General features: G+C 35.5%; 1 protein-coding gene across 11 annotated transcripts in view; it reads left to right on the top strand.

Annotated features, from left to right (window-relative positions):
• Positions 1 to 14254, top strand: part of NUMB (NUMB endocytic adaptor protein) — a 201720-nt gene that overhangs the window by 145437 nt on the left and 42029 nt on the right. For all 11 annotated transcript variants that reach the window (XM_047862209.1, XM_047862206.1, XM_047862205.1 and 8 more), the window contains one exon: positions 10976 to 11050. In XM_047862209.1, coding sequence (XP_047718165.1) covers positions 10976 to 11050 — 75 coding nt within the window. The remainder of the gene's footprint in view (positions 1 to 10975; positions 11051 to 14254) is intronic.

Raw genomic sequence — 14254 nt, 5'->3', positions numbered from 1 at the left:
ATATCCCTCAGTGGAAGAATGGATATACAAACTATGGTACATACATACAGTGGAATATTGTATGTATCAGCTATAAAAAGTAATGAAGTTCTCCTGTATACTACGATGTGTGAACCTCAAAAATAACTTGCTAAGTGAAATACTCCAGACACAAAAGATCACATATTGTATGATTTCGTTTATATGAAATATCCAGATTAGGTAAATCCATACAGACAGAATGCAGGTTATTGGTTGCTAAGGGGCTTCGGGAAAGTGCTGCTACAGGTAGTAGATGCTTAATGTGTACAGGTTTTTCTTTTGGTTTTTCTTTTAGAATTAGATAAAGGCGGTGATTGCACAACACTGAATGTACTAAGTGCCACTGAATTATTCACTTTGAAATGGTTATGTGATGTGGATTACCTCTCAATTTTTTTTTACAGTTTAAAATATTATTCAATCCCAATAAATCTTCTTAGCAAAATAGGAATAGAATAATACATTCTTTAAATGAGTAAAAAACTGTCCCAGGGTCATACATGGTGAAATATTTCCATTGAATTTGGGAGGATGATGAGGTTGCTCTTTTTTTTCTTTTCTTTTCTTATTTTTTTCTTTTTCTTTTCTTTTTTTCTTTTTAGAGAGAGTGAGTAGGGGAGGGGCAGAGGGAGAGAAAGAATCTTAAGCAGGCTCCATGTCTAGCGTGGAGCCTGATGTAGGGCTCAATCTCACAACCATGAGATCATGACCTGAGCTGAAATCAAGAGTCAGAAGCTTAACCAACTGAGCCAACCAGGCACCCCAAGGTTGCTCTTATATAGGACTGTTATTCAACACTGATTTAGAAATGGTGATAAGTACCTTTGGATAAGAAAATAAAAGTTACAGGGGCGCCTGGGTGGCTCAGTCAGTTAAGCGTCCGACTTCAGCTCAGGTCACGATCTCGCGGTCCGTGAGTTCGAGCCCCGCGTCGGGCTCTGGGCTGATGGCTCAGAGCCTGGAGCCTGCTTCCGATTCTGTGTCTCCCTTTCTCTCTGCCCCTGCCCCGTTCATGCTCTGTCTCTCTCTGTCTCAAAAATAAATAAAACGTTAAAAAAAAAAATTAAAAAAAGAAAAGAAAAGTTATAAAAGTGGGAAATCAAGACTTTTTGTGTCTTATTTGTTTCTGCAGATGTTATCTTTGAAAAACCAAGAGAATCAACCAAAAAACTGCTTAAAATTATAGGAAACTCCAGTATTTTGGCTACTTACAAGATATACTAAAGCCAATAGATAGCAAAAACAGTTTTGTTGAAAAATATGACAGGTGTTTTCATTCTTGCAAAAAGTGTATTAAGCTAACATAGAAATATTCCCAATACAAATATCTAGAAATGCTGAATACATTTATAAACAACCTTTTTCTCTTAAAACACATCTGAGCTTTCAATAAAGACCAATCTCTCCAGTTACTAGAAATTAAGAGGGAATTTGCAAACACAGCAGTAATTATGCTGGCATGGTACAACCTAGGAGGTAGAAGATTTGTGAGCTAGAGCCTTTGGTTTTAACATTCATTCTAAAAGTCCTAGACTTATAAAAACCAGAGCATCAGAACTGAGAACCCAGCATAGAACCAGAAACTTCAGTGGGCTTTATAATCAGTGAAATAGAGAACTAAGAGAAGAAGCAAAAAACAAAACAAAAAAATTAAAAAGCAGAATCTTGCCTCTGCTCAGATCCTGGGTGAAAAAAAGGAGACTCTAAGGAAAAATTGAAACTGTGGATTTGGACTTCAGATGCTAAAACCTGCATGGTGTAAGAATCCTCAAATTAATTACAATAGGTCTTAGGCTACTGATACACCTGGGGTATCTTTTAGAAGCAAATATAAAATCACTCCATATTCCAGAATGCATGAATTTCCCTCAGTGAAGTTGAGCTTCAGTGAGGATGAACTTACAGTTTAAAAAGTAAGTTATAAATCATATATGAAAATGATCAGCAGATATAATAAGGATTATACAATAAAGGACAAGATTAGCTCTGTAAGAACTTGAATTGATAGACTATAGAGGACACTATAAAATATGTATATATAAAATCATTAGAGACATACAAAAATTCAAACCATAAGAAAAAAATAAGACATGAAAAAAAAAGGAATTAAATCTGACAAAGAATCAAATCTGAGCTTCTTAAAATGAAAAATACTGTTACTGAGATTGTATTTGGTGGATAGATTCAATAGTGCATTAGACCTAGCTGAAAAGAGAATTGGTAAACTGGAAGGTAGATTTAATAAAGTTACCCAGAATGCAGCACAAGATGATAAAGAGAAAATACGAAAAAGAGATGAGGAAACATGGATGAACAAATTAAAAAGGCCAGTAGAACTTCCAGGCCTAATGGGAGCTACAGGAGGAGAGAGGAAGATGAATTCATTTAAAGCAGTATTTGAATCCTCAGATTGAAGAAGCAAATAAGATAGATTAAATATAGTCTGATATATTTTTGTCCAGTTGATTTTTGACAAGGGTGCAGAGTCCACTCAAGGGGGAAAGAATTGTCATCCATGCATCCATTGGGACAGCTGGATTTTCACATTAAAAAAAAATTTTATGTTTATTTCTGAGACAGAGACAGAGCATGAGTGGGGAGGGGCAGAAAGAGAGGCAGACACAGAATCAGAAGCAGGGTCCAGGCTCTGAGCTGTCAGCCCAGAGCCCAACACAGGGCTCGAACTCACAAACTGTGAGATCATGACCTGAGCCGAAGTCAGTCACTCAACCAACTGAGCCACCCAGGCGCCCTAGGATTTTCACATTTAATAGAATGAAGTTAGAGCTCTACCTTAAACCATGTAAAAAATTAACTTACTGAATCAATGATCTAAATATAAGAGTAATAACCATAAAATTCATAGAAGAAAGCACAGGGGTAAATCTTCATGATTTTAAATATGGTAGCAGAGTCTTAAATAGGACATCAAGAGCATGAACAACAAAAGAAAAAATAGATATATTGAACTTCATCAAAATTTGAAAGTTTTGCGCAAAGGATGTTTTCAAGAAAGTGAAAAGACAATATACAGAATAGGAGAAAGTATTTGGAAATCATGTATTTGATAAAGGCTTAATACCCAGAATATAATGAGAACTCTTACAACTCAACAATTCAAAGACATACAACCCAATTAGAAAATGAGCAAAGGAATGAAAATACAACAGTTCAAAACCTTTGGGGTGCAACAAAACTTTCCTAAGAAGGGAAGTGTATAGCAGTACAGGCCCACCTCAGGAAGCAAGAAAAATCTCAAATAAACAACCTAACCCTACACCTAAAGGAGCTAGAAAGAGAACAACAAACAAAGCCTAAAGCCATCAGAAGGAAGGAAATAATAAAAGATTAGAGCAAAAATATATAGAAACTAATAAAACAATAGAATAGATCAATGAAACCAGGAGCACTGGTTCTCTGAAAAAAATCAACAAAATTGATAAACCTTGAGAGAGAGGGAGAGAGATAATCCTGAGCAGGCTCTGCAGGGCTCGATCTCACCAACTGTGAGATCATGACCTGAGCCAAAATCAAGAGTTGGACACTTAAACAGCTGAGACACCCAGGCACCCCCTCTAGCCAGACTTACCAAAAAGAAAAGAGAAAGGACCCAAATAAGTAAAATCACAAATGAGAGAGAAGAAATAACAACCAATACCACAGAAATAAAATTATAAGAGAATATTTTGAAAAACTATATGGCAACAAATTTGAAGACCTAGAAGAAATGTATTAACTCCTATAAACATATAAATTACCAGAACTGAAACAGAAAGTAAACTTGAACAAGCTGATAACCAGCAAAGAAATTGAATTAGTAATAAAAAAAACTCCCAACAAACAAAAGTCCAGGACCAGATGGCTTCACAGGTGAATTCTACCAAACATTTAAAGAAGAGTTAATACCTTTTCTTCTCAAACTATTCCAAAAAATAGAAAAGAAAGGAAATTTTCTAAATTCATTCAGTGAGGCCAGCATTACCCCAATACCAAAACCAGATAAAGACACCATTAAAAAAGAGAACTACAAGCCAATGTCCCTGATGAACATAGATGCAAAAATTGTCAATAAAATACTAGCAAACTGAATCCAACAATACATTAAAAATATTCAGCCTAATCAAGTGAGATTTTTTTTCCCTAGGTTGCAAGTGTGGTTCAGTATTCACAAATCAATCAACATGATATATCACATCAATAAGAGAAAGGTAAAAAAGAGAGAGATAAAAACTTTGATCATTCCCATAAATGCAGAAAAAGCATTTGACAAAGTACAACATCCATACATGATAACTACCTTCAACAAAGCAAGTTTAGAGGCAACATACCTCAGCATAAAAAAGGCCAAGTATCAAATATGGAAAACCCAAAGCTAGCATCATACTCAATGGTGAAAAACTGAGAACTTTCCTCCTACAGTCAGGAACAAGGCAGGGATGTGCACTCTCACCACTTTTACTCAACATAGTGCTAAAAGTGATAGCCACAGTAATCAGACTACAAAAAGAAAAGGCATCCAAATTGGCAAGGAAGAAGTAAAACTTTCACTCTTTGCAGATGACATGATACTATATATAGAAACGCCTAAAGATTCCACTAAAAAACTACTAGAACTGATAAACTCAGTAAAGTCTCAGGATACAAAATCAGTGTACAGAAATCTGTTGCATTTCTGTACTCCAATAATGAAGCGGCAGGAAGAAAACCTAAGGAATCAGTCCTATTTATAGTTGCACCAAAAGCAATAGGATACCTAGGAATAAACCTAACCAAAGAGGTGAAAGACCTGTACTCTGAAAACTATAAAACACTGATGAAAGAAATTGAAGATGACACAAACAAATGGAAAGACATCCCATGCTAATAGGTTGGAATAACAAATATTGCTAAAATGTCTATACCACCCAAGGCAACCTACACATTTAATGGAATCCCTCTCAAAATACTAACAACTTTTTTCACAGAGCTTAGAACAAGCTATTCTAAAATCTGTATGAAACCACAGAAGACCCTGAATAGCCATAGCAACCTTATGAAAGAAAAAGCTGAAGGCATCACAATTCTGAACTTCAAGTTATATTACAAAGCTGTAGTAATCAATATACTATGGTACTGGCACAAAAATAGACACATAGATCAATGGGACAGAATAGAAGACCCAAGAATGAACCCACAACTATGTAGTCAATTAATCTTCAACAAATCCGGAAAGACTATCCAGTGGGGAAAAGACAGTCTCTTCAACAAATGGTGTTGGGAAAACTGGACAGCTACCTGCAAAAGAATGAAACTGAACCACTTTCTTACACCACACACAACAACAAATTCAAAATGGATTAAAGACCTGAGTGTAAGATGTAAAATCATAAAAATCCTAGAAGAGAACACTGGCAGTAAATTTCTTTGATGTTGACCATAGCATATTATTTCTAGGTACGTCTTCTGAGGCGAGGGAAACAAAAGCAAAAGTGAACTGTTGGGACTACATCAAAATAAATGTCTTCTGCACAGCAAAGGAAACAATCAACAGAACTAAAAGGCAACCTATGGAATGGGAGAAGATATTTGTAAATAGCATATCTGATAAAGGGTTAGTATCCAAAATCTAAAAAGAACTTATAAAACTCAACACCCCAAAAATGAATAATTAAAAATGGGCAGAAGAGATAAATAGACATTTTTCCAAAGAAGACATACAGATGGCCAACAGACACATGAAAAGATGGTCAACCTCACTTATCATCAGGGAAATGCAAATCAAAACTACAGTGAGATAACACCTCACAACTGTCAGAATGGCTAAAATCAAGAACACAAGAAACAACAGGTGTTGGCAAGGATGTGAAGAAAAGGGAACCTTCTTGCACTGTTGGGAATGCAAACTAATGCAGTCACTCTCGAAAACAGAGTGGAGATTCCTCAGGAAGTTAAAAATAGAATTACCCTACAATCCAACAATTGCACTACTAGGTGTTTACCCAAAGAATGCAAAAATATTAGTTCGGAGAGATACATGTACTCTGGTGTTTATAGCAGCTTTATCTATAATATCTAAATTATGGAAACAGCCCACTGTTCATCCATTGACAAATGGATAAAGATGTGGTGTATATATGCAATAGAATATTACTTAGCCATAAAAAAGAATAAGATCTTGCTATTTGCAAGGACGTGGATGGAGCTAGAGAGTAGTATTAATGCTAAGCAAAGTAAGTCAGAAAAAGGACAAATACCATATGATTTCACTCATGTGTAATTTAAGAAACAAATGAGCAAAGGGGAAAAAAAAGAGGCAGATGAAGAAACAGACTCTTAAATATAGAGAACAAACTAATGGTTACCAGAAGGGAGGTGGGTGGGGGGTGGGTTAAATAGGTGACAGAGATGAAAGAGTGTACTTGTTTGTGATGAGCATTGGGTGGTGTATAGAAATGTTCAATCACTATATTGTACATCTGAAACTAATATTACACTCCTAACTGGAATTTAAATAAAACTTAAAAAGTATATAAATAGGCCAAATTTTAAAAAATGAGCAAAGGATATGAATTGGTATTTCTCCAAAGAAGATATACAAATGGCTAATTAGCACACAGAAAGATACAGATACTTAGTATCATTAGTCATTAGGAGCATGCAAATCAAAATCACAAGATACTACTTGTTTAATACTACCTATTAAAGGATGGTATAATTTAAAAAATGATAGAAAATAAAGTGCTGATGAGCATGTAGGGAAATTGAACCCGTCATACACTTTGATGGGAATGTTAAATGGTGCAGTGCTATGGAATATACTTATTAATCTAGAAAGAAATGTACAAGAGTATATTTGAAGGCTACTATAAAACTTCAGAGATATAAAAGACTTGAATAAATAGTGTTAGATGGAATAGGTCAGTATTATAATGTCAGTTTTTCTCAAATTAACTAGTGAACTTAAGGTGACCTTAATTAAAACACCAAAGTTTTTTTTGGACAGGAATTGAACAAAATTATTCCAAAGTTGATACCAAAGATTAAACATAGGAAATAACCAGGAAAATTCTGTGGGAGAAAAATTAGTGAAAGTGACCATGCTAAACCATGTTAAAATGCATTCTTAAATTAACCGTAATGATCAAAATAGCATGTTATAGTGCCACAATAGAAAGACACAACAGTAGAACAAAATAGAAAGTCCAGGATAATGTAATTTTAAAAAATATATATTTGGCATTTCAAGTCAGTGATTAAGGGTAAAGAAACAAAAAGAACTTAATATATGTGACAAGGCACTAAGAATGAGCTGCCAGAATTTGTTAAAATGTCAGAACAATGATGCAAATAGTTCAGTTGCTAAGATTTTACTCTTTACCACTGCTTTATTTTCTTTGCTTATTGGACCACAAAATTAAAGTTATGTTTTTGGACTTTGAAAAAGGCCAAATATCAACAGAAAATAAAGCAATCCTGTCTAGAGCTGAATTCAACTAAGGAGGTATTTAAAAGTCCATTCATCATTGTCTTCTAAGCTGAAAAATAGAGCTTTCCAGAATTTGAGTGTAATATACCTATCACTATTGCATCTAACTGAATGATGAAAACAGTCTTCAGTGAGAGAGTACTTTATTATTTCTGAGTGTGAGTCAATCTGAACATCTAGAGCTAGTTCAGAGCCACCAAACATTTGACTTTTCTGATAGCCTATAATTTGGGGGTAAAATTGTTCTAACTTAGTAGAAAAAAGAGGTAAGCAAAGATGACGAAATATGGAATCTGTCTTAAAGTTATCCTTTGTTGAGCCAGACAAAGGTACACATGAAAATTTGCTACCAGCATCCTTTCTTATTGATATGAAATACTATTATGTATTGTTTTTAATGTAGTAGTTTAGAAATTCTCTAAAATTTGAAGCCCTTGTATATACTGAGTATCCATAATGGATTCAGTGATGTTGAGTTTGAGAAAACATTACCACTGTTTCTCATCTATAAAACCAAAGAGTGGAACTAAATGTGGATCTAGATAGAAAGTGTTTAGAAAATAAAATTTGTAGCCAAAATTTGTTGCACTTGACAATCTAAAATAGAATATGTAAAGATTTATCTTGTTGGATTTCATATTATTCAGATTTGGCCTAAAGAGGTTAGACTCCTTCAGCTTAGAACTATATATAATACATCATTTGATTCACTAAAAAGTGAGGATTCTTCCTATTTATATAATGTTCACTCAAAATTATAGCTGTTAAAATTCTTCAGACATTTAATTATTTTGGTCTTAGGTAATGATCGTTATGATTGATGCCTCAAGTTACTTGAAGTCAAATAGTTTCCTAAATTGATTGTAATACACTGGTTTTACGCACTTATGCAGTATTGGAAAGATTTGAGTAAAAATGAAAAATTCCATACATATGAGCATTATAAGATGGTTCTTGGTCAGGCTGCTTGGGTTTGAGTATTCACTAGCTCAGTGACCTTGGGCAAGTTACTTAAACTCTATGCCTGTGTTTCCTGGGGTTCTTGTTGTTCTGCTCTCCCATACGTTCCCACTATTTCACCTCTATGCAGGGCCAAATGGTGGGAGATATACAAAGGGGGAGAAAAGCAGAAAGGGTGTTGGTCCCATCTTCCTGGAATCACAGTTTCACTAACCAGGAGGAAAGTTCCCCTCCCTCAGAAGTGTGGCTCTTGCAGGTTTCCATTGCTGCCATCAGCGCCACCACCACAGGATATTTTGGGGAGCTGGGATGTGAGACAACAAAGAATTAAGAGAGAAAAATAAAAGGGAGTATGATTCCTATACTCTCTCCTGATCTTAGAGCCACAGCTAGAGTGCTTTTCCCAGAGTTCTTTTTTATTTCCCTCAGAGTTCTTTCTTTGCCACAGCACTCACTTTTGGATTTCTGGCTGTGTTAAGTTCAAACTGGAAGCATCAAAAAAGAGAGGGAGGAAAAAAGGAGGAGGAGAATGGGAGGTAAACTCCCTGCCAGTTCAGAAGTACTTTAGGGTGCCTGGATGGTTCAGTCGGCTAGGCATCTTGAGAGTCTGGCTCTTGATTACAGCTCAGGTCATGATCTCACAGTTTTGTGAGTTCAAGTGCTGCATCAGGCTCTGCGCTGACGGCACAGAGCCTGTGTGGAATTCTCTCTCTCCCTCTCTGCCCCTTCCCAGATCCATGCTTGCTCACTCATTCTCTCTCTCTCTCTCAAAATAAATACTAAAAAATATATATCTAAGATCCTGGTATTCTTCTTGAATTTCTTTTCTACTCTTTACAAAAAGAGACCTCAGATAGGTGCTCCATGCATTCTGTCCAGGTTTTATGGTTTCATTCAGCGGGTTGGACAGAGAAAAGTGGGTCTACTCAATGTTAACCCAGAACCAGACCATAAATTTCCTTTTAAAAGAGAGCACTTTCAGGGGCGCCAAGGGGGTTCCATCGGTTGAGTGTCCAACTCTTGATTTTGGCTCAGATCGTGATCCCAGGGTTGTAGGAGCTCATGAGGCTCTGTGCTGAACATGGAGCCTGCTTAAGATTTCCTCCCTCCCTCCCTCCCTCTCTCTCCCTCCCTCTCTCTCCCTCCCTCCCTCTCCCTCCCCTGCTTGCAAGGCTCGCACTCCCTCCCTCCCTCCCTCCCTCTCTCTCTCTCTGTCACAAAATAAATACATAAATACATAAATACATAAATAAGAGTACTTTTGTAATATTCCCACCATCCCTTCTGTTTTCTCTCACCTATTCCCATGCTAAGGTGCAGTTTGAATTACATTACTGTAACCTTGCAAAAAAAAGCTTTATTAGCTCTCTATGGACTCTAGGATTAAAGAGAGACTCGGGGCCCATGGGTGGCTTAGTGGGTTAAGCATCCAGCTCTTGATTTTGGCTGGGGTTGTGATCTCACGGCTTGTGTGAGTTCGAGCCCCACGTCTGTCGGGCTTTGCGTTGACAGTGCGGAGCCTGCTTAGGATTCTCTTTCCCTCTCTCTACGCCTCCCTCACTCACACACACACTCTCTTTATCTCCAAATAAATAAACATTTGAAATAAATAAATAAATAAATAAATAAATAAATAAATAAATAAATAAATAAATAAAAATAAAGACACATTCCAGCATTAAAGTTCCCCAGCTGTATATACCTCATGTTCTAGCCAAACAGGAATACTTGCAGATATATAGTTATGCTTTTCTACACCTATAACTTTTGTTAAATTCTCTTGGCCTGAAATAGTTTTCTAGCCTTTCAATTTTTGCCTCTTCAAATTCTACACATCTTATAAATATTTTTTTAAATGTTTATTCATTTTTGAGAGAGACAGGGACAGAGACAAAGTGTGAGTGGGGGAGGGGCAGAGAGAGAGGGAAACACAGAATCCCAAGCAGGCTCCTGGCTCTGAGCTGTCAGCACAGATCCCAGCTCAGGGCTCAAACTGACAAACCCCTCTACACATCTTTTAAAGCTTAAATGTACTGCCCTCTTAAAATTTGTTTTTTAGTTCTCTGCCCTGCTCTTATATGCTTGCCATAAAAGGAATATGTGATCTCTTCATCCTTTGAGTAACTGTTCTTTTTATTTGTGCCTTTTTCAATATGTGTGTATACATATACGTACATGTATTTATATATGTATACATACACAGTTGATTTTAGGATTATTTTTTGTGTTCAGAGACACAGTAACTGTGTCTAGCACAGGCTATTATGTTCAGATCCAATAGATTTAGGTAACATTTAGTGCTTACCATGTACTTTTTCACTTCTCTATAACAGCTCTTTGAGACATTTATTCTAAATCTCATTTATATGAGGACACTGAGGGTTAGAAACATTATCTTAACTCTTCTATAGTAGTAGTTTCTTACGTGCAGAAATTTTGATATTCAATTTTCTACCAACTGATACTTGCCATATAGTAGCTACTCAATAAGCATAGCAATAACCCTAACTTTTTTCTTCTTTTCTACAGTACCTCGGCCATGTAGAAGTTGATGAGTCAAGAGGAATGCACATCTGTGAAGATGCTGTAAAAAGATTGAAAGCTGTATGTATTTGATGGTTGCCAGGGTTGATCTATATGCTGAAATATTTTTTTAAAGATTTTGCTCAATAAATTTTAATGATTCGCTATCCAATAACAGTATTTCTCTTAAGGCAAAAGATGTGGGCTCTCTAATAAAGAGCATCTCATGTTGTCATCCAAAGATGTCAATAATAAAGACCAATTTTGCCAATTTAGGCCAGACATTATCCAAAAGTTACTTTTGATTCAGAACCTAAATTAAACAAGTGGTATGAAATCTTACAGATGAATAATGTTCTAAAACCAAGAGAAAACTATTAGAGTTAGTGTCTTAACTGTGGTAACTGGGTTTTAATTACTGATTTTAAATTTACTACAATAAACAGCTTTCCAGGAAAAAGTAGAAGATAGAGTTACCTGTGATGATGGCTAGTGAGGTTTACAGTTGGGGGGAGGGCTTACTATTTTGGCTACTACTCCCCAGTTTCCTTCTATATACTCCTTTAACGTAAACAGTGTATTTCCCCTGCCTTTTGCACAAATTGAGCATACTTGAAATGGAGAGGCCTTTTCCAGGATACATAATGTTTTCTTTGCCTATTATACCATAAAACAAATCCCAGGCACAGGCCTGTGTATTTAGTAAAAGGAGAGAATGGATTCAGAATTCATAAAGGTTTGCAGTAAAGTGTTAATATATTGTGGATAGATTTGAAGAATGCTTCATAAACTCTGACAATCCTCTTCGCAACCTTCCTTCTCTCCAATGTGTGGCCTTTTACCCTTTTGCTATGAAAGCATTAACCATTACTTTTGCATGCCCTGCCCTAGACAGCATTAAATACTTGTTGCTTTAGGTTTGCTCGTATGGTAGGCTGTCACAAGTCTGGCTACTAGTGAGTGCTTTTTTTTTTATCAATTTGCTTAATAATCAAAACTTTTCTACTTCTTGGTACATCTCATATGACCTCTCTTCTGTAATCCCTCAATATAAAAGATACAATAATAAAGAAGCAACCAACTTAGAGAGGTCTATTATATTTTGGAACAAATGTCTGTGAATCTCTTGTAGAAGGGAAAGGAGAAAAATAACTGATTATAGTATGCGAAAAACTAAACATAAACCAATATGTAGACACATGTACATGTACACACACATACATAACATTTACCTCAGATTTTGGTCATTTAAATTCTTAAATGATTGAAGCCCTTCCTAGTCTAATCATCATTAATGTTAAAGGGATTATATTCATCTATTATAATATGTGAAACTATAATTTATAGATTGGTCATGTCCACTTGAGTTTATTCTCCAGTTACATACAGCCTAAGTAATGTAATTTTCCAAGAAACATAAATTCAGTCTCTTCTTTAACAAAATAATTCTGAGTTCACTAGAAGAATAAGTTTAGCTTAGAAAATTTTTAAAGTAATGCAATGATTTGCCCTACTAGTCATTAAAGAATATTTTAAGCATCATAATACTAATGATCAAAATCAATAGACAAATCAGTGAATATATTACGTAGACCTGAAACAAACTACAAATAGTTATTAAATCTTATAACTTATATAACTTACACCTAGAAGGCTAGTCTTTTAATTCAGAGTGTGGCTTCATGTTCACTTTCTAAATAAGGGAAAACTAGGGATGGTTTCAGTTTGTACAGAATATATTAAGAAATGGTATTTAGTTTAATGAGTAGTGAATCCGCTTAAGTGGTTTTTTTGAGAGAGGGTGAGAGAGCTTGAGCAGGGGAGGGTCAGAGAGAGGGGGAGACACAGAATCTAAAGCAGGCTCCAGGCCTGGCTCGATCCCAGGAGACTGTGAGATCATGACCTGAATCAAAGTCGGATACTTAACTAACTGAGCCATCCAGGTGCTCCTTAAGTGTTTTTTTTAAGCCTACTTTTCATTAGAAACATCTCTTCATTATATACATAAGTTAATTGTGTAAAATACAAATGAATAAAAACAGTACATAAAATTTCTTGCAATCCCAGAGATGGCCATTATTCACCATCTAATTTTATTTTTGTTTTTATTTAAAGCTTATTTTTTTATTTGGAGAGAGAGAAAGAGAGAGAGAGCGTGCGCACAAGTGGGGTAGGAACAGAGAGAGAGGGAGGGAGGGAGAATCACAAGCAGGCTCTGCATTGCCAGTGCAGAGCCTGACACAGGGCTCGGACTGACAGACTGAACTATGAGATCATGACGTGAGCCAAAATCATCAGTTGGACACTTAACCAACTGAGTCACCCAGGCGCCCCTTCACCAGCTAGTTTTAAAACTAATTTTTTTAGGAGCAACTGGCTGGCTCAGTCAGAAGAACATGTGACTCTTGATCTCAGTTGTGGGTTCAAGCCCCATGTTGAGTATAGAAATTACTTAAATGTATAAAGTTAATAAAAAAAACTAATTTTTTTAATCAAATGAAATTTTTACCTTTTTTTTTAACCATGAAGATTATAAACTATAAACATGATTATTTGAGGTATGGGACTATTTAGTTAATAAAATTTAATGGGTTTTATTTTCATCAGAAATAGTAACCAAATTGCCATTTAAAAAATTATGCCTATGCCTGGAACAGTGTTTGGTACATAGTAGCCACTCAAAAAATATTTCTAGAATGAGTATACAGAAAATAATTAGGCCTTCAATATGTGGTCAAATCAAATCTCCTAACAATTATCATTACCATATGTTACATTTAGTGTTTTAAAGTTTATGAAACCCTTTTATGTATCTCTAAAATATCCTGATTTCCCTATGGTCGTTTATGACTAATACAAAGTTTTACATATGTCAATTGCTTTTCTGGATATACTTAAACTTTTAAACTTTCAGGGGAAATTGACCACTTGTGAACTTTTCATTCAAGAAGTTCTTTAAGGTTTTTCAAACTAATGCTATCCAAGAGACTTGGGGCAAATGTTGTGTATAATTTCAGATAGATAAACATGTATTTAACAAATAAGATTGAATTTTTGGGTAATCGGGGTCAATTTCCTATTTATTATAGTCAATAAAACTCCCCCTTACAAATATTCTTTCTAATTCTATACTGAGAGGCTTGCAGTAAGTTGGAATTCTTCAGGATGTTGTTCTTCTCAGACCATATTAGTTCACAAATATTTATGATTTTTCTGTTCTTTTCATAGTTTTACTGTGCAGAAATTTCTGGTTGCCTCCTGCCCCTTATCAGACATTCATCAAAC

This window comes from Prionailurus viverrinus, chromosome B3 (genome assembly GCF_022837055.1).
Source record: "Prionailurus viverrinus isolate Anna chromosome B3, UM_Priviv_1.0, whole genome shotgun sequence".
NCBI classification, from domain to species: domain Eukaryota; kingdom Metazoa; phylum Chordata; class Mammalia; order Carnivora; family Felidae; genus Prionailurus; species Prionailurus viverrinus.
Note: the sequence above shows the minus strand (reverse complement) of the source record. Positions and strands in the feature narration are given on the sequence as shown.